The sequence below is a fragment of the Melospiza melodia genome, chromosome Z (genome assembly GCF_035770615.1).
Source record: "Melospiza melodia melodia isolate bMelMel2 chromosome Z, bMelMel2.pri, whole genome shotgun sequence".
Classification (NCBI taxonomy): Eukaryota; Metazoa; Chordata; class Aves; order Passeriformes; family Passerellidae; genus Melospiza; species Melospiza melodia.
Window position 1 is genome coordinate 42,120,548 of NC_086226.1, and position 19,003 is coordinate 42,139,550.

A 19,003-nucleotide genomic window follows, 5' to 3' on the forward strand; every position below is an offset into this window, starting at 1 on the left:
CTTGAAATACAGTATAGCAAAATGAAGCTGCAAGGATCTGTTTTGCCTTCTGAATATTTTTTTTATCCTATGGATAACTGTGGACATTGTTATCACTTCAGAATTTTATTTTTAAATTAACTTCGTTGCCAGTCTGTTGTCTTCAAATATAACACATCCATGTGAAGTGCTTATTTGATTAAGGCAGCTGTCAGTGATCTCATATATGTGTTTTTAGTGTTTCCACATGTGGCACCCAAAGGAATTAATGGCATAGACTTTAAAGGGGAAGCTATAACTTTCAAGGCAACTACTGCTGGAATACTTGCTACACTGTCTCATTGTATTGAACTCATGGTAAAACGTGAAGAAAGCTGGCAAAAAAGACTAGATAAGGTAAGACCATTTTCCTTTTACTTTTGTTGAAAGAAAAAGTTTCTTTAGCTTGAAATTGAAATTTCAAATAAGTTATTACTAACTTCAATACTCAAACAGCTGCTTTTATTTTTATATACAGCATTTATTAATTTCAGGTGCTTAAATTATTAACCATATAAAATGTTAAGGAGCCTTGTTCTGAGTGGTGATGCAGTGGTGATATAGTAGCTCTTTTCATCATAGTCTTTTTTCACAGCACTTATTCAGATAGTAGTCCTATAGTCTTTATATTTGTAAAGAATCTGAAATTATCTCATAGTAGTAAGTGTATTGCTTACAGCCTTCTGACATAGACTTAGTTATCCGTGCATGCAAAATGATGTGCAAGTCTCTGAAATGTTTTAGTATGATAAGAGGTGGTGATAACACTGGGGAAAACAACCAATTCTAACTTTATATGTCTCCTCGATATAAAATTATTTCACTGTCCTCTAAGAGACTGGTGAGATTAAGTTATACTTTATACTAACCAGTTAAATCTTCTGTATCTGTTAGAGTATATGTTATTCTAGGCAGTGATAGTCCATTCTGAACCTATTCAACCAGTGTAACAGCTCTAAAGGAGCAGTGTCTTCTTGTCTGAGATCTGTTGTTGGAGGCATGGCAGGTTGGAGTTCAGGCTTTAATTTTTAGAATCCTACCATTGCTGGCTGGTGTGCACTGCAGCGGTCCTTCTGTTCTCCTTCCATGTTTTGATGTCACATATACCATGTATCAAATCTTACTCTATTTAGTGATACATTTTTCAAAGAATGAACATATTCAGACATATTTGAATCCTTGACCCTGTCTTCTGTATTGTTTGTGCATATGTCAAAGGCTTGGCCCTGTGTCACTGTATTGTGACTTCTGTCAATAATTTTTTACTGGTTCAGCTGAGCATTGGAAGAATTACAGTAGGTCCAAGATTTAAAGCCTGTTTATAAGATGATAGGGGAGTTCAGGTTGGATAGTGACCTCAAGAGCTCTCTCTTGCTCTAACCTTCATCTTAAAGTAAGGACAGTTTGAATCAGACCAGGTTGCTCAGGGCTTTATCAAGGCTGTAGACAGCCTAGATCTTCTAAGCAGGTCTGCTCCTCATCTGTTGTTAGAATGAAAAAAGTTTTGCTTTATATCCTGCTGGAGTAAGTTTTTTTCCAGTATCTAAAGCTTATTTTTCAGCCTTCTCCTGTAAACTGTGAGGACACTGGCTCAATTTCTTTATTAGTTTCTTAAACATATCAGAAGGATACTGTTAGATGCCACAGCAAAAGCCTTCCCTGTGCTGGACAAACACTCTTCATTTGTGTTGATGAGACTTTCCTTAGAAGATGTTTTCCTTGCCTGTACTTCAGTATATTTTAATAAGGAATAATATGTTAAAATATAATTTGAAATTATTTAGGTTTGGGTTTTGTCACTTTTTTTGTGTTGTCTTGTAAACTAGCTTTAAAGCACTTGTGGAAGAAGCAAGTGGTTAGCAAATTCAAGGCTCAATTTCACTTGAGTCTCATGGGACTAATATCTCATACAGTATGAGTAAGTACATTTTAAAGGGGCTCACAAACTCCTTTCCACTTCTTTTCCCAGGAATTAAAAGGGCAAAAGCTCCTGAAACCTGAGAGTTTTCAACTTGCTCTGCTTTGGCAGACTTGCAACTTTCAAAAAGGCCCATTTGTCAATGACAAATTTTCTGGGGTTTAGAGGACAGTTAGGGTATTAAGTACCTTAATTAGTTTATGAAGTCATTACTTTGTATTCCTCTCTTTGCTCACCTTTTGGAAGAGGAGATCTTTTCTTGAATGAAATAACTAGACTTGTGGTGGGATAGCCTTGGCAGAGTGAAATGCTGACCACCTATACAGCAGGATTCGGTAGAAGAGTAGAATGAGAAAGCTCATGGGTCAAGAGAAAGACAGGAAGATTGCTTCCTGGTTTTTGTCAGGGCAGAACATTCTTGACACGTGGAAAATCAATTTGTTGCTGATTTAAAATAATGGGAAGTTAATGGGAGAGAGAAGGACAAACAGTAGAATAAGTTGTCTTGCCCTTTTTCCTGAGCTCAACTCCATTCCTTTTCCCTGTAGGCTCCTCTACCAGAATCATAAAATCATTAAGGTTGTAAAAGATTTCAACCCTTATCAAGTCCAATGGTGCACCAGTAAACCTTGTCCCTGATTGCCCCATCTACACCTCTTTTTACATTGCCAGGCTCAGTGATGCCTCCAGTGAGACTGGCAGAGCAGGGCAGTCTGTTCAATGCGTGTCTCCCCTTTCAGTGAAGAACTTCCTGCTGATATCCAGTCTAGCCCTCCCCTGCTGCAGCTTGGGACTGTTTCCTCTTCTGCTTGTGCTTGTTAGCTGGGAGGAAAGACCAGCCCCACCTGGCTACAGCCTCCTTCCAGGCACTTGTAGAGAGCAATGATGTCTTCCCCGAGCCTCCTTTTTTCCAGACTAGACACCCCAGCTCCCTCAGCCACTCCTCACAGGAGCTGTGCTCCAGACACTCCATCAACTCCATTGCTCTTCTCTGGACAGCATCTCAGTGTCCTTCCTGAACTGAGGGTTCCAGAACTGAACATGCAATTTCAGGAGTGGCTTCACCTTTTCTGAGTGCACGAGGACAGTCCCTGCCTTGCTCCTGCTGGCCCCACCATTGCTGATCCAGGCCAGGATGCCATTGGCCTTCTTGACCACCTGGGCACAGCCTGGCTCATGTTCACCTGCTGCCACCAGCACCCCCAGGTCCTTTCCTGCCACTCTGCCCCAGCCTGTGGAGCTGCCTGGGGTTGCTGTGACCCAAGGGCAGGACCCAGCACTGGGCCTTGTGGAACCTCTCTTGTGGAAACACTGGGCTCAGCCCATGATCCAGCCTGCCCAGATCCTTCTGCAGAGCCTTCCTGCCCTCCAGGAAGCAGCAGATCAGCACTCCCACTAAGCTTGGTGTCATTTGTGAACTTCCTGAGCGTGCACTTGATCCCCTTGGCCACATCATCCATAAAGATATGAGCCATGACTTGCCCAAATATTGAGCCCTGCCAACAGCAGTGGTGGCAGGCTACCAGCTGGATGTAACTCTATTCACCACCACTATCTGGGCCCAGCCATCCAGACAGATGTTTCTTAAGTAGTGAAGAGTATACTCAGCCAAACCATGGGCTGCAATTTTTTCCAGGATAATGCTGTGGGAAATGGAGTCAAAGGCTTTAGTGAAGTCAAGACAGACGACATCCACAGGCTTTCCCTCATCCACTAAGCAGGTCACCCTGTCATAGAAGCTCAGGTTGGTAAGGCACAATCTGCCCTTGACAACCCTGGCTGGCTGGGCTGAGTGATCACTACATGCTGTGTGCTCTCACTTGAAGTAGTATGTTCCATAACCTTACTGCCTGCTAGCAGCAGGCAGTGCATGGTGAGGAATGTTCCATTTACAATTAGTCCAAAACTAATTCTTTGCCATTCCTTTCTCCTCATACATTTTTCCCAGCTCTAGTGCCTCTGTTGGTGAGAGCCCTCTGGTAAAACAAATCTATTGCAGTGTAGATCCTTCATGGGATGTGATTCTTTCAGGAAATACCCCTGCAGTTTGGACATATATATTCTGCTGCGCCTCCTCACCTCCTCATCTGCTTGGTCTTGGCATCTCCATCATTTCTCACTTTTTCTTCCAATTCTTCTTTCCACAGTGTTTTTTATTCCTTTTTTTTTTTTCCCTCAGAGATGTGTCACATGCATGGTGGTTGGGCTAAGCTGTGTGTTGCAGTGAGTCTGTTGTGGAGCTGGCAAGGGCCACCTCTTGTCTGCCGCAAGGCAGCCTCAGTCTCCTCCCACAATTGCTACCCATGTGAGCAGCACCTTGATGCCTACACCCTTAATTACAGCAATTGACTGTATTCAGACCTGTGCTACCATTATTCTGGAGTGGTAGAGCTGCTTTTGGTTTAGTTTTTATCTTTTCATTTTAGTGGTTAAACATCACTTTTTAAGAGTAACTTTTATAACTATGGGGCTGATGAAGAGACGTTGCTTTCCATGTGATAGATAGGTGTGGGATGAGAATGGTGTAGATCTTTGTACTTCTGATTTTCTGGAATCTGTCTGTAAACTGCTCTAAGAAGGAAATAAATATTGTGCAATGATAGAAGTATAGATTATATGATTAGTTTTCTTTAACTACCAAAACAGTCAAATGTCCAGAATGAAATTGATGTGTATTGTAGTATTGTCTAAAGTTATTGTAGTTGCAGCTTTTCTTTCCACCTTTTATACCTAGCTCTTAGGATCTTGAGCTTGTCTTTTTGTCTCCAGTACAGTATATAATACACTGAATGTATTTTAAAACACTTTTCTTAAAATATATACACATTTTATACACAAAGGATTTTGTCATTAGTATTTGATCCACTGTTTTACTTGCAATGAAGTCTTTGTGATAATGCTTTTCATGTTGTCTTGACTGCTACAGCATATTTCTGTTTTTGTTTCTGCCTTCTCTAATACTATTGCCAAGAGAAACTGGCAAATTTGGAGAGTCGTATTTTGACACATGTGAATTGTAACTAATTTGCAGATTGAATTACAGAAAGTATGGAGATTTGGAGTGAGTGGGAGGAGGAGTTGTGTTTTAGGGGGGTCTGTTTTGTTTTTTATTCCAAGTCTGGTAATATTTCTGTACTTTTCTCAGTGACTTATACTCAAGTCATGCTTTATGTATCTTGAGGACTCTCCAAAGTCTCTCTTTCAGAAAAGATAATCATACAAAATTTTGTGAAATCTGTTAGCAGGTACTGCCTCTTTGATTGCTTCAGAAAGGAAAAGCCTGCAGTCACAATTAAGGACAATATTGTCTCCATCAAAATGTTGTGGGGTTTTTTGTATATGTGTGTGTGGGGTGTGTGTGTGTAAAACTATACTACTTTGTTCTACATCAAAAGTATTCCCTAGCTGGAAACGGGAAAATGTGTTTGAGGGAATGTTACCACCAAATTCCCAGTTAGTAAACTCATCTTTTCAATATTGCTTTAGGGTTTTCCACTGAATCTTTAAATTTCAATTTGGATTGCTGAATAATTAAACCCATATCTGCAAGAAGTGTGTGATGTCCACCTGTTAGACTTAACTTGATTTCATCTGAAGTGATTTTGAAAGGGGACACAGAAACAAATTGCAAAAAAAGCTGATTTTTCAGAAGCTATTTCAGAAGTGTTTATAGCTTTTTCATGGAAAATATCTGGCAGTATGCAGAATTTGTAGAGGCAATATTAGACTTAGTCTGATCTTAGCATTACAATTGTTTTATTCAAAATAGACAATGATATAGTCGCTGTCAGGTTTCTACATAGACTGGCACCTAATACAGTCACAACCTGTTATTGGACAAGTGTATCAAGTTGCACTCTGCATGGAATCCACAAAATTATTCACATTGCCCTAATTATAGATACAAACTTGTTAGTGTATCACTACATTCAGCATGTTAGCTTTTTACCAGTTTTAGTTTTTCACTTTGTTATCCCTGCCCAAGTATCTGTGTCAGGGAAGTTTATATGGAATGTCAGATACAAAGTATGACTCCCAATGAAGCATGAACAACTATGCTTAAACTAGAAACCGGTTTTTGCTTACTGATCTGGTTTCTTCCACATGTCTTAGAAGGTATCCTCAAGGTAGCTAGTTCCCCAAACTTTCTATTATATATGCATGTATATTGACACATATATTGGCACACAACAGCTTTGCAGTTTCTGCTTGGAGAAAACACTACCCTGACCGTTCCATTTATTGGCCTGTTGACATTTTATTTTGCTGCATTAAATGGTCATGTAATTTTACAGGAGACAGAGAAAAGGAGAAGAATTGAAGAAGCATACAAAAATGCTGTGACGGAACTGAAGAAAAAGTCCCACTTTGGAGGGCCAGACTATGAGGTATGAATTTCACTTTAAAAATTTTTTATAACACTATGACTTTTTCAGGTGCCCACTAAGCTACTCTACTACTCCCCTCAGGTGGACAGGGGAGAGAAAATATAATGGAAGTCTTCTGAGTTGAGATATGGACAGGGAAAGGTTACTCACCAATTGCTGACAGAGGCAAAACTCACTTGAGGAAATACCACTTAATTACTAATCAAATCTTAAAACCACCTTTTCACTACCCCTCTCTTCTTCCTGGGTTTAATTTCACTTCCAAATTTTCTGCCTTCTACCCCTCAGCTGTGCAGAGAGAAAAGGAATGGGGGTTGTGGTCAGTTCATCTCACATTGTCTCTGCCACTCTTTCCTCGTCACAGGGAGCATTCCTTACGTTCTTACCCTTCTTCATTTTGGGATTCCTCCCACAGGAGACCATTCTCCATGAACTCTTCCAACAAGAGTCTGTCCCATGGACTGCAGAGTTCTTCATGAACTGCTCTGTGTGAAGGACTGCATCCCCCCAGGATGCAGTCCTTTAGGAACAGGCTGTTCCAGCATGGGTTCACAGTCCTGCCAATAAACTTGTTCCAGCATAAGCTTCTCTCCATGGGGCCACAGGTCCTGCCAGCAGCCTGCTCCTGTGTGGGCTTCCCACAGGATCACATCATTCTTTGGGCACCCACCTGCTCCAGTGTGGGCTCCTCACTGGGCTACAGGTGGATCTCTGCTCCTTCATGGACCTTCCATGGGCTGCAGGGGAACAGCTGCTTCACTGTGGTCTGCACCAGAGGCTGCAGGGAAATCTTAGCATGTGGAGCACCTCCTGCCCCTCCTTCTTCACTGACCTGGTACCTACTGAGCCCTTTCTCTCACATGCTCGCACTCCACTCTTCTCTAGCTGCAGGGTTTTTTTTTCCCTTTGTTAAATACAGTATCACAGAGATGATGGGCATGGCCTTGGGCAATGGCAACAGCAGGTCCATCCTAGAGCCAGCTTACACTGTCTCAGTTGGACATGGGGGAAGCTTCTGTCAGCTTCCCACAGAAGCCACCCCTGTTGCCACTTCAGCTACCAAAATCTTCCTACAATAACACAATACACTTTTAAGATTGGGTTGTTTCCTTAAGAGGGAAAGTGAAGTTTCACAAGCCAGTGCAAGCATGATTTACTATTGTGTTCATGCCAGACTTACTTTTTCACCTTGGAAACTGAAACTGTATAAAGAATCTCAGTCCTTAACTCCTTGAGTGGAAGTATATCTTAACCTTTGATGTTTTGCTTTTGTCTGAAGTATGTTTCTTGCAGATATTTCTGTTGGTTTTTTCTTAATTTCTCATACATTTGATACTGCTTAAATGTAATTGTACTTTACCTTTTTATTTGTTCAGCTGTAGAGATAAGTAAAACAAAAATATGAAAACTCTGACAGCAGAGACAGTCCTAGAAGATCACATATAACTTTAACTGGTTTTCAGTTTGTCACTGCCACTTGAAAAACTATGTTTTCAAATTCTGATTTTAAGTTCCTTGCTTCTGTTAAATTGCATTTCATCAGCATTCTCCTCAGTGAGGTATTTAGTTCTATTCTAAGATGCATAAACCAGCTTTTGAAGAGTAATAGTATAATGGTTTAGGTTGGAAGGGACATTAAAGATCATATAGATCCAATATCCGTGCCAGAGGCAGCGACTTCTCCCAGTCATCCAAGTTGCTTAATGCCCCATCCAGCCTGGCCTTGAACACTTCCACAGATGAGGCATCCACACTAATGTAAGATAGTGCACCTGAAATACAGTAAGCTTGACCCTTTCATGTACATTAATGAAGCACATTTCTACTTTCAAGTCATAGCCTGAGAAATAGCAGTAGTACTGTACAGCTATCTAAGGTACTTGACATTAGATTAATAGCTGTCACTGAGACATTCACTGTAAAAGAATGAAATAAATAGGAAGTTAAACTTCATCTACTTGGTTATGAACCCAGCTGCTTCTTCCAGGTGTGACTGCTGATACACAGTTTTGGGTTTTTTTTAACTTGCAGGAATAGGTTGTTTCACAATACAGTAAATGCAGTAAACCTAAATATATTAGATTACCATTTTAATTAGTAGACTAGAGTTTTCAATCCTTGATTTAACTCTACCTGTTGTTTAGTGTTAAACTGCTGATTCCGAGAATTTTCAATAGAGATCCCCAAAATTATGTCTTCCCTTGTTGTATTTTTGATCACACAGTGCCTTAAGGCACTGAAATACTTGTGAGGAGTCTAACTACACAGTTATGTTAATAGATGTACTTTACTGACACTGTAAACATTTTCAAGAGAAGACATTTATTAATTAAGTCCTAAATTTGGAGTCAAAGCATACTGACACTATTACTCACTTTCCTGGGGTTTTTTCTTCTTTATGTAACTATCATTAAATTGTTGTTAGAGGATGACACTTCCTTTAACGAGTAAAGGTTTTCAGAGAACTTGTAATCTAAGAATATTGGTGAAAATATTTGAGATCTGCAGAAGAAATTTGCTTCCATCAGTTACATATAAAATGTAAATATGTATTTCTGATGTTAAATTGAAGTGGAACTTTTATGTCTCCAGGATTTTTAACTAGTTTTTTCCTTATGCTCTAGGAGGGCCCTAATAGTCTGATTAATGAAGAAGAGTTCTTTGATGCTGTTGAAGCTGCTCTTGACAGACAGGATAAAATGGAAGAACAGGTACTAAAACTTGAAAAATGTCTTAATGATGAGCACTTCCTGAGAGACTTCTGTGTCTTAGAGTCTGTCCTGAGGTGTATCTGAAGCTCCAGTTTATTTATTCTGGCACTGATCAGGGAATTCCCCTTACTATTTTTACAATAAAAAAAATGGTTGCTTAATGCTAATTTTAAGATAGTAACTTCATAGCTTGTCTAGAAAATAATAGTACAAGTGCTAAGTTTATTAAATGTCTCTAGTTTCTAATTCCTAAATAAATGTCCTGTATGAAAATTATCTATATGTGACTGCTGCCCTGTTAAGATAAAAATGTCAAATACTACTGTCTCTCAAAATCTCAGCTGTCTCTCCAAATCTAGTAATTGGTCTGAAGTTTCTTTTTACTTCAGTGATATATGTAATAGGAAAGACATTGTTCTGCTGGGGTACTTCACTAACTAATTTTTTTAATACACTTCAGGGACAAGTATCAAAAAGGATAAGATGCATTCTAGAAAATAGAGTTTGAGAGCATATAGAATGAGAGGGAATAACAAAGTTGTGCATCCTTTGTCGTAAAAGACTTTATGCTTAGGAATGTAATGAATAACAGTGACTTGAGAATTAGAAGACTTTCTAGTGGACCTGTAATACCCAACAGAGTTTACCCTATGTTGGAATCTCTTAGCAAAGAGTAAAGGTTTTGAGTGACTGTGATAGTACTACATGGATCTTTAGTGCCGCCAATGTGTTTTCCTTAACTCAGAAATGCGCCTTGAAGTTTAGATTAATTCAGTCTTCAGGCCCACTCACTGAGAATTCCAGTGGGATGACAGCTTCATGTCTGTCATGGACAGCATTAGTTGTTGTAGTCACTATGTAGATTGAGCATGACTCACTTTGTTTCACAGTCCACCCTGTAGCAGCTGACTAATAATAATTAAACCTATGTTGTTGCAGTCCCAAAGCGAAAAGGTTAGATTACACTGGCCAACATCCTTACCTTCTGGAGATGCATATTCTGCTGTGGGGACTCATCGATTTGTGCAAACGGTAAGATATTTATCCTGATCTTCTCAGAATAAGGGGCTGGTCTGTGCTGTTTCTATGTAATGTTTTGTATGGGTAGGTGAGATTTTTTTGGTGTTTCTAGTAACTTCCAGTGGCCTATTCATTTTTGAAAAACAGTAGCTGGAACTGAAGAAGGACTGCTTTTTGTCTTGGCTCAAAAATACTGATTTGAGAACCTGCTTAGAATATTCTTTACTTGTATCAGGCTTGTCAGGCATAAAAGAAGGAAAAATCCCAATTGGCTAACTGCAGTATTTTCAAGATACCTTCACCCAGATTCATTTAACTGATTTTATTAAAAAAAAAAAATAATAATCCAGTTGGTTGTATCAGGATTGGTTGACTTGTTTTTGGCTGTTACTGGAAACACTATGCTCCTGTCAGGGCTACACTGGGAGCATAATATATAATAGGTGCATGAAATCAGTATTTGCTGCTGTGCTTGCTGCTTATGGTGCTTTTGTTTTCCTTTTCTTCATTATCTTGTGCTTGCAAGTTGGTACTGAACGCTCTGTTGTGCCTTTGTTCTGATTACTTGGTTTTTTCTTTGTCTGTCTCTGGTAGCCCTATAGTCGCTCTTCCTCCATGTCTTCCATTGATCTAGTCAGTGCCTCTGATGATGTTCACAGATTCAGCGCCCAGGTACTGTATTGGTGTGTCACGTGGGGGTTGCATATCTTTGCTTTAGATCATCCTTTTCTCTAGAACCTGGGGTTGTTTTGGTTTTTGATTTTTTTTGTTATGTCAAACACTGCTTGCTTTAAACTAGTACATTGAGACAAACAAAGGAGTTCTCTATTCCTGTACTAAATGGTTGTCTTTCTTTACATCCAGCTTGCATGCATACCACTTGTGCAGAGGGCCAGATCTTGTGAAACTATTTGGTTTACTTCAGTAGCTTTAATGAAAATGTCTATAGTTTGAAAATTTTGTATCTCTAGTTATAATGAAAGTAAAATAACATGTTTTACAGAGGCTGGAGATGGTCTTTGCTTCAGATTGAATAGTTTTTCTTGCTTTTAAATCAAAGGTTTGATTTTTGTATGAAGTGTTGATTTGTAATGATATTAATACATTGAGTCTTATGGTTCACTATTACCATTTTTTACCTCTATGACTACTTTGATTACCAAAAGACCATTAAACATGTTGATCAACAAGACTGTGGGTATGACAGATCATATTGAAGTGTTCATGTATCACTTGTCCTTCAGAAATTAAGTGTGATATGCTGAATATGTCAATGTTGCCATAATGACATATTCCAGTAATGTACAAAATTACTTTAGGTACTTAATAGGAAGGTGGTTGTGTAGGGTAGAATTAGATAAGTGTTTGCTTTTTAATCTCCAAAACAGTAGTTCAGATATGTCATTCATGCTATTTCTTTCCTTCTGTGGTCCATATGTGATGGTGAATATGGAGCTTCCTTCTGGGATCTGCTCTTTTGCTCTTTTTTAAAAGCTCTGACCAATCTTTTTTTTTTTTCCTAACAGGAATGGATTTTAGCTTTTTTTTTTAACAGAGCATGGAATTTTATTGCCTGCAGACCTTACTACCAGCTCCATGAGCAGAACCAACACTTAAGGACTTGCCTAGTAGACTAAAATTCCAAGACCTTTTGCAGTTAGTTTATTTCTGAAATCTGAACTTACTGCAAGGGAAAAAGTATGCAAGTCCTGTTGCACAACACTGATAGGCTCATCTACTGGTACTCCAGTAGCTGAGTTAGTGTTCTAAGTTGGTTTATTTTTTTGGGAGGAGGGGTAATAAAGTGAGGGGATAATAAAGAAAGGGAGTAATAAGTAACAGAAAGCAAGTTTGATTGCCAAGATGGGAGCTAGTACTCTGTCAGGTTGTGGTTGCAGAGATCATTCAGCATAAGTGGAACTCATATATTCCAAGATACTCAGGTGTCCTCATTTTCACCTGTTTCATGCCTGTGATAACATTTCTGTATTCATATGATAAACCTGAGTTGTAGAGCACCACTGTGACTGCAGAACTGATCACTTGCAAACACATCTGAGGTGGACCAGATCATTATCACAATAATGCAAATTGTGGTTAAGTATCAGGATCAAATGGACTGGAGTAAAGTTGCTTTTTTTGCCTGCTGCATGGATTATACTACATGAAAGTTACTGTGGAGTGTGTCCTAACCCAGTTTCAAGTTACTGGCCTCACTACAGAAAGTATGAATGTCCCCACATGCAGTTCCACCCTCCCAAGTATTTTCCCTGCACTGAATTTTTTGTCAGACTAACAAGTCAGTCCACCTGTTCTGGAGTTTCAGTTCTACTGAACAAGACAACAAAGAGCATGATGAAAATAGCAGACCTTTTCATTCTACCTACTATAGATTTTATTAAAAATTTATAAAAAATTGGCCTCTGTTCCCAGGCTGACAATTTGGCTTTAGGAAGGAAAACTAGTATCTTGGTTCTTAAAAAATGTGATTTTTTTCCTAGACTTGATGTGAATGAAGGGAATGTTGGTATCAGTAAAAGATCAAGTAGCAACTAACAGCCCTGTTTTTAAGACTGAGAAGTATAAAGAGAAGTATTGTGATGGGAGCTGTTTCTTCAGTGTGTCTCTAGAAAGGCATTGTTGTCTCTGCCAGTTGAGTGGGAGTTCAGATCACTTTCTTTTGAAGATCTGTCAGCTTTATAATAGGTTCTGAGTTGTTCTTGGGCCCTTTAAAGGGAAAAACTTGCCACTCAAAGTTCAGATCAAGGCTGTATGGCATACAGATTGCAAGCATTTCTGCAGACCGTTCTTGTAGCCCACTAGGAACTCAGAGGTAAGAGTGAGCCTCTCAGATGGGAGAGAATCTTTGGATCTTGACTGTGCCTCTGAAATTGGTGCAGGTTGACAGATGGTGACCAGTGCATAGACTAAGTACAGTTTGTACAGACAATGTGCACAAGCAGGTTGTGTAAATACTGCATTTCCTGGTGAAGCAGGAGTGTTGAGATTGCATTCCTGTGGGTGCCTCGTTCTCTTCTTCCCTTGGTATTTCCTTCATTTCTTTGCATCTAACACATGAAGCAAAAAGTATAAAAAGACTAAAGTAAATGTATAAACACAGCTTTTTCCTTAATAAATTAGGAGGTGGGATAGAAAATACATAAGGGCCTGAAGGTACGGCAAGTACAAGGCTGAGAGCATAGCAAGGATTCCTTTCTTAAAGCAGTGTGACCTAGAGTTAAATCATTAAATATTTAAATAGCCCACATTCTTACCCAGTTTATATTGTAAATATAAACTGGGTAAGAATGTGGTCTATTTAAATATATTTATATTATCATGAAGCCATGGCAGTTTGTATTGTCACGGTTTCACTGGAAAAAAAAGGGAAGAAACTTTTGTAGGAAACCTGCTAGTAACTAGCAGCAAAAGTTGACTTGTCTAGAAGCTGAAACATAAATCTTGGTGATGTATTTTGTTCACTGAAGCTCAGAACCAGAGCACTCAAAATCTGGATTGATAACTTTGCCTTGTCTAGATAAGTCTGTGCTTAGTTAAACTAACACAAACTAGGATTTCTATCCAATGGATTTTGTTTTTTCTTGTTGTGATTCTAGAGTTTTATTTGATTCTGGCCTTAAGTGTATTTCCTGTTGAGTACACAGCACAAACAAAATTATTGCCTTAAATTTAAAGTAAATAACGTCTTTCAGTTCTGTATCATGTTAAAAAAAGATTAATTAATACTACTTTTGCTTTCTACTTGTTTTCATACTTGCTCAAATATGTTTTACATATTTTACTGCAAACTATGGCTTCATATTTTTGTAAGATATGCAAAAGCACCCTGGGGTTCAGGGTACACTTCAAGTTGCACTTCGGGTACACTTCAAGTTGCACTTCGGGTACACTTCAAGTTGCACTTCAACTAATCTTTGTGTTGGTCATTTAACTAATTTTGTTTGTAGTGCTTTTTCTTTTGGGAAAAAAAAAAGATATTTCAAGTAGTTCAGAAAAATGCTGTGAATCATGGGGACTTGCTTTCAATTACAAGTTTTAGTAGTCATCTGTCTTTTGGGTGGAAAAAAGTCATTAAAGTGTTTCAAATACTTGAAGCATTACACAGCAATGGGTACCCTATGATTTTGCTTCTGTTTTTATTTGGGGCATTAGGAAAAGGCTGGGGAACCAAAGAAACAGAATAACGTATTAGATCTAAAATAAGCATTATCTTCCTGTCCCAGTACCCATTTTCATGCATATTGTATAGAATAAAAAATGAGATATTCACTTAGCTTGATAAAAATACAACAAATATTTGGGTGTAAAAAAAAAAGGCACAGCTGCTAGCAAAATAAGTTTTAAATGAGCAATTTGTAATTATAGAATCTCTGTACCATCATAATCTTTTGAGTGTAGGCATTTCTGGGTTTTTTTCTAGCTGTCAACTGTGCAAAGATGCCTCTGAAACAGGAGGCATGCTCTGCTTGTGACTGTTTTCGTCACTGCTCTTCCAATATGACTTTTCATGTGCATTTTCTTTTTAGAGCTTGTCAGTTTTCCTCCCTAATCCCCTGGCTTTGTTGAGCTTTTAAAGTGCTCTTCCAGTGAATATCTTACAGTGCATTGTAATTCCACTTAGAGATACTTGCAGTTCCTATCTGCTGAAATAAAGAACTGTTTTAGGTAGAAGTGATGAGCTTTGACAGTTTAAAGGCACAAAGGCAGGCTAGGATGTACCCACAAAAGAGGAAGTTGGAATTTGAATCAAAATTTTGGCTTTTGTTTCCAAAGGTCGGCATTATTTGTTTGTTCCTAACCTAACAGAGAACTCTCTCATTTAAATTTAGCTCCTTCACAGGAATTGAAGCATTAACTTGTGACTTCCAATGCTGTATAGTATCTCCTCTAAAACATGGAAGGAATGAGTTAAAAATGCCTGGGATTTTTTCTTTACAGGTGGAAGAGATGGTACGAAACCACATGACGTATTCCTTGCAAGATGTAGGAGGAGATGCCAATTGGCAGCTAGTGGTAGAAGAGGGAGAAATGAAGGTAAATGTTTCAGGTTTGGTTAAATTTGGCAGTGTTACCTTTACTGCTGGACTCAGTGATCTTAAGGGTCTTTTCCAACCTAAATCATGTTATGATTTTTGGAAATATTATCAATCATCAAGTTATGCTGTTGTAACTTCTCTCTGGCAATAGCACTGTTTAGGTTGGGACTGGGGTCCATGAGAACTGTGGCTTCTAATCTACTTATTCACATAAAATTCTTTGTAACTCTTGCAATAGATTCATCTTTACAAATTCCTTTCTCACTCTGTCCTACTTAAAGCTTGGTATCAAAGTAATGGGTAAATTCTATGTACAAAAATAACAAGAGTAACAAGCTACAGTGTTGGCTGCTCCACCATGATTATAAATCCATGTGGATAGTAATAAATAAGCTAGCTTAATCATTTTTGGAGTAGAAACCTTAAAGTACTGGTATTTTAATGTGAAATGCCACATAAGAATGTCTTCAATGGATGGTACCAGAGAACACTTTCATGGCAAATTATTCATGTGATAAGCTTCTGGATAAGTGGTTTGTTGGTTCAGATTTTTTTAAGACTGATTAAATTTCAATAATTAAAACATGAACAGTTTTGACAGCTTCTGTCCTACATATCTTTCTTTGTGTTTGGCTATAGGTATACAGACGAGAAGTGGAAGAAAATGGAATAGTTCTAGATCCTTTGAAAGCAACCCATGCTGTTAAAGGGGTAACAGGACATGAAGTTTGCCACTACTTCTGGAATGTTGATGTTCGTAATGACTGGGAAAGTAAGGCATTGGTTCTTCAGCTTTGAAGGTTTATCAGCAAGAATAGTGTTTATAGCACTGTCCTATTGTCTGTGACTGTTCACTGATTTTTTTTTTTTCTTCCCCCCACCCCCCCTCCCCTTTTAGCAACAATTGAAAATTTCCATGTTGTGGAAAATTTAGCTGATAACGCAATCATCATTTACCAGACACATAAGGTAATAAAACTTCATTTGCATACCTTACTGAGACATCTGAAGCATGCATGTTCCAATATTCTGAATACTTTACTGGCCTAACAACTTAAAATACTGTTCTGGACAATATTCCAGAACAAGTTCTCTGTTAAACTGCAACTTATATCAATTTTTCAGACTTTTCTTGAGAGCATAATTAGTTATGCATGTGTCTGATAGAGCTTGCAGTAGCAAGTGAGGCCTGGTTTTTATGTCATGATTATATCACTGCCAGCAAGGCCAGATTCATGCAAAGCAAACAGAAGCAATAAATCATCACTGACTACAAGGAAGAAACCTACACCACTGTATCAGATGTTTTTTTGCAAAAATGCAGGTTAGCATTCACCACAATTAGTTGACATACCACCTCATAATGCAAGTGTTTTTAATTGTTGGTGCGGCATTTGTTCGTGTACCTTAATTGTTTTTTCCCCCAGAATGGTTCTGGTGTCAGTTTATAAAAATGTTCATTTTAATTACAACCAAACAACTGAAATGCAAAGATCTTAAAAATTTATAGGAATAAAATTTACATACTCATCCTTAGTCTTGCATGTTTCTAAGTATTAGTATATTCAAATGTTAGAAAAAAGGTTTTTCTTTGATAATTTTACCAGTAGTGCAGTTAGATTAAAACTTCTTTAATAGAAGACTCATAATTTTGAGTAAGACGGTTGTGTCATCTGTACTGGTTGTGGTAAAAACCAGAACTTTTTTCTCCTACTGAATGTCAGGAAAATAAGTTCTGTATATTTTGTCAGTTTCACTCTAAAACTTTCACGTTGTCACATTTCACTTCTAAAACTTTCTCTTGGATAATATCAGTTTGCTATATCTATCTTACTGAAGTAGTAGCTTTTTGAGGTAATATTTTTTTCAAATATATCTCTCCTTTCTCTTCTCTGGAGACATAAGTAAATGTAGATGCATCCCTATACACCTAACCCTTAGTTCAGTTTGTAGTTTACAAGTATTAATTAAAACACAAACCTGAGGTTCAGAGTACAGGAGGGTGACTGCCTATTCATATTTTTAACTGAAAAATTCATTGCAGTTTAGTGTTCTGCATTTCAAAGACCTTAAAGTTTTGCCTTAATTTTTTTTTGTATGAAGTGTAGCAAACCTGAAATTTTTGTTCCCTATTTACAACAGTTATGTTCTCTTTCAGTTTTCAGAATGAAATTACTAACTTGAAAATACTTTCTTAATAATACTAATAATAAAAACTTAATAATATAACTGACCTGGTTTGCCTTGCTTGGTTTTTAATTTTAACTAAGGATAGTTGTTAAACCTGCAAAAGCTTATGTTCAGCTGTTTCTCTGCAGAGAGTGTGGCCAGCCTCTCAAAGGGATGTGCTGTATTTGTCTGCCATCAGAAAGATACCAGCATTCAGTGAAAATGATCCAGAAACGTGGATTGTGTGCAATTTCTCTGTAGAACATGACAGTGCTCCTGTAAGTATTATTTTGATTCTGTGAAGTTCTGCTTTTAAGGTAGTTTTTCTCTTCCCATGGTAATGCATTTGCACTGATAGTGTGAGGGCGATGGAGGGTTTTTACAAAAGTACAGTTAATTTAAATCAGGTGGTAAAATGACTTGATGAAGGCATTCCTAGCCAAAAGCTTTCTTGCCTTATCTCTCAGTTGGATGATCTAAGGTGTTCCAGCAGAATGGAAGCAAAATTTCTAGAGATGTGAAAACATTTTAAAGAATTGAGGCTATTTTGTATGGAATCAAATCAGTATCTCTTCAGCATTGTCAAATATAGGAGTAGGTTTGTATAATTACAGATAGGGTTAAGTCTCCATCTTACAGTTTTGCCTTGGTTCTGTGAGATAATAGCAATGGTTGTTTTCCTTCGATTGCTACTCCATAGCCTGCTTTTAAAAGAAAAGTTAACTGTTATTTGTAAATGCTGATACATTATTCTTTAAATAAATCAGTTTCTTTACTGATTTGTCACAATGCTTGAAGTAATTAACTTATAATTTGTTAAGCAAGCAGAAACCTGAGATTCACCGACATTTTAGATCCTTTCCCTATCCGCCATGTATCATTTTACTCATTTTCACGTTACATCTGTGCAAGTGCTAGAAAGTAGACTCTCAGAAGCAGAGCTTCTAGAGTGTCTTAGACTTCATGATGAAAAGATGTTCATACTCAAGTATGCTGAAACAAATTTCGTTTAAAGCTTACAATGTTTCATATTTTTGGCAGCTGAACAATCGCTGTGTCCGTGCCAAAATAAACATTGCGATGATTTGTCAGACGCTAGTAAGCCCACCAGAGGGCAACAAGGAAATAAGCAGGGACAACATTCTGTGCAAGATTACATATGTAGCTAATGGTAAGTATAAAATTTTTCAGTATGACATTCACGATAGATGTTAATTTTGGGAAGTTCAATACTGGCACAAAAAGAAAAAAAAAAGGCTTGATGCGTTTTCCCCTTTCTGTTGTATCTATACATAGCATCACCTTTGTGTTCATCATGTTCAAAAGGTCTCAAATTAAGGTGCTATGTGAACTGGTGAGTGGGATCATTCATTATGTGGTACTCTGGGAGGAATAAATGGAAGAGCTGTGTAGCTCAGTTCTGAGTATATAGCCTTGGGGTGGAGGAAGGTGAGCAGAAATGTGTGCAACTAGAATGAGTTGGCATAGCTGTTAGTTTCAGTAATGATATGTTGGGTTTTTTCATGTACTACTAGTTTTTTTCTCCCAATTAATCTCATTAGGCCGAAAAGCTACTGATTGTCAAAGCCAAATTGTATTGTTGCTGTACCCAATGTTTAGAAATGTATTCTAGTATTGGAGAGACATGCTTACTATCTTCTCTCCCAGAGCTACAAAACGCTTCAAGGGTAGCTTACTCAGCTTTTTACTTTTTTTTTAACA

The 19,003-nt window shown here is 38.0% G+C and overlaps 1 protein-coding gene across 2 annotated transcripts in view; it reads left to right on the top strand.

Moving 5' to 3' along the window:
- The window catches only part of CERT1 (ceramide transporter 1), a 76,287-nt gene that overhangs the window by 52,513 nt on the left and 4,771 nt on the right, over window positions 1-19,003 (top strand). Inside the window, exons 7-16 of one of the 2 annotated variants that reach the window (XM_063180956.1) lie at window positions 218-375; window positions 6,232-6,324; window positions 8,949-9,035; window positions 9,975-10,067; window positions 10,650-10,727; window positions 15,015-15,110; window positions 15,752-15,884; window positions 16,011-16,081; window positions 17,431-17,559; window positions 18,323-18,452. In XM_063180956.1, coding sequence (XP_063037026.1) covers window positions 218-375; window positions 6,232-6,324; window positions 8,949-9,035; window positions 9,975-10,067; window positions 10,650-10,727; window positions 15,015-15,110; window positions 15,752-15,884; window positions 16,011-16,081; window positions 17,431-17,559; window positions 18,323-18,452 — 1,068 coding nt within the window. The remainder of the gene's footprint in view (window positions 1-217; window positions 376-6,231; window positions 6,325-8,948; window positions 9,036-9,974; window positions 10,068-10,649; window positions 10,728-15,014; window positions 15,111-15,751; window positions 15,885-16,010; window positions 16,082-17,430; window positions 17,560-18,322; window positions 18,453-19,003) is intronic. The other variant, XM_063180957.1, reaches the window with a different exon arrangement.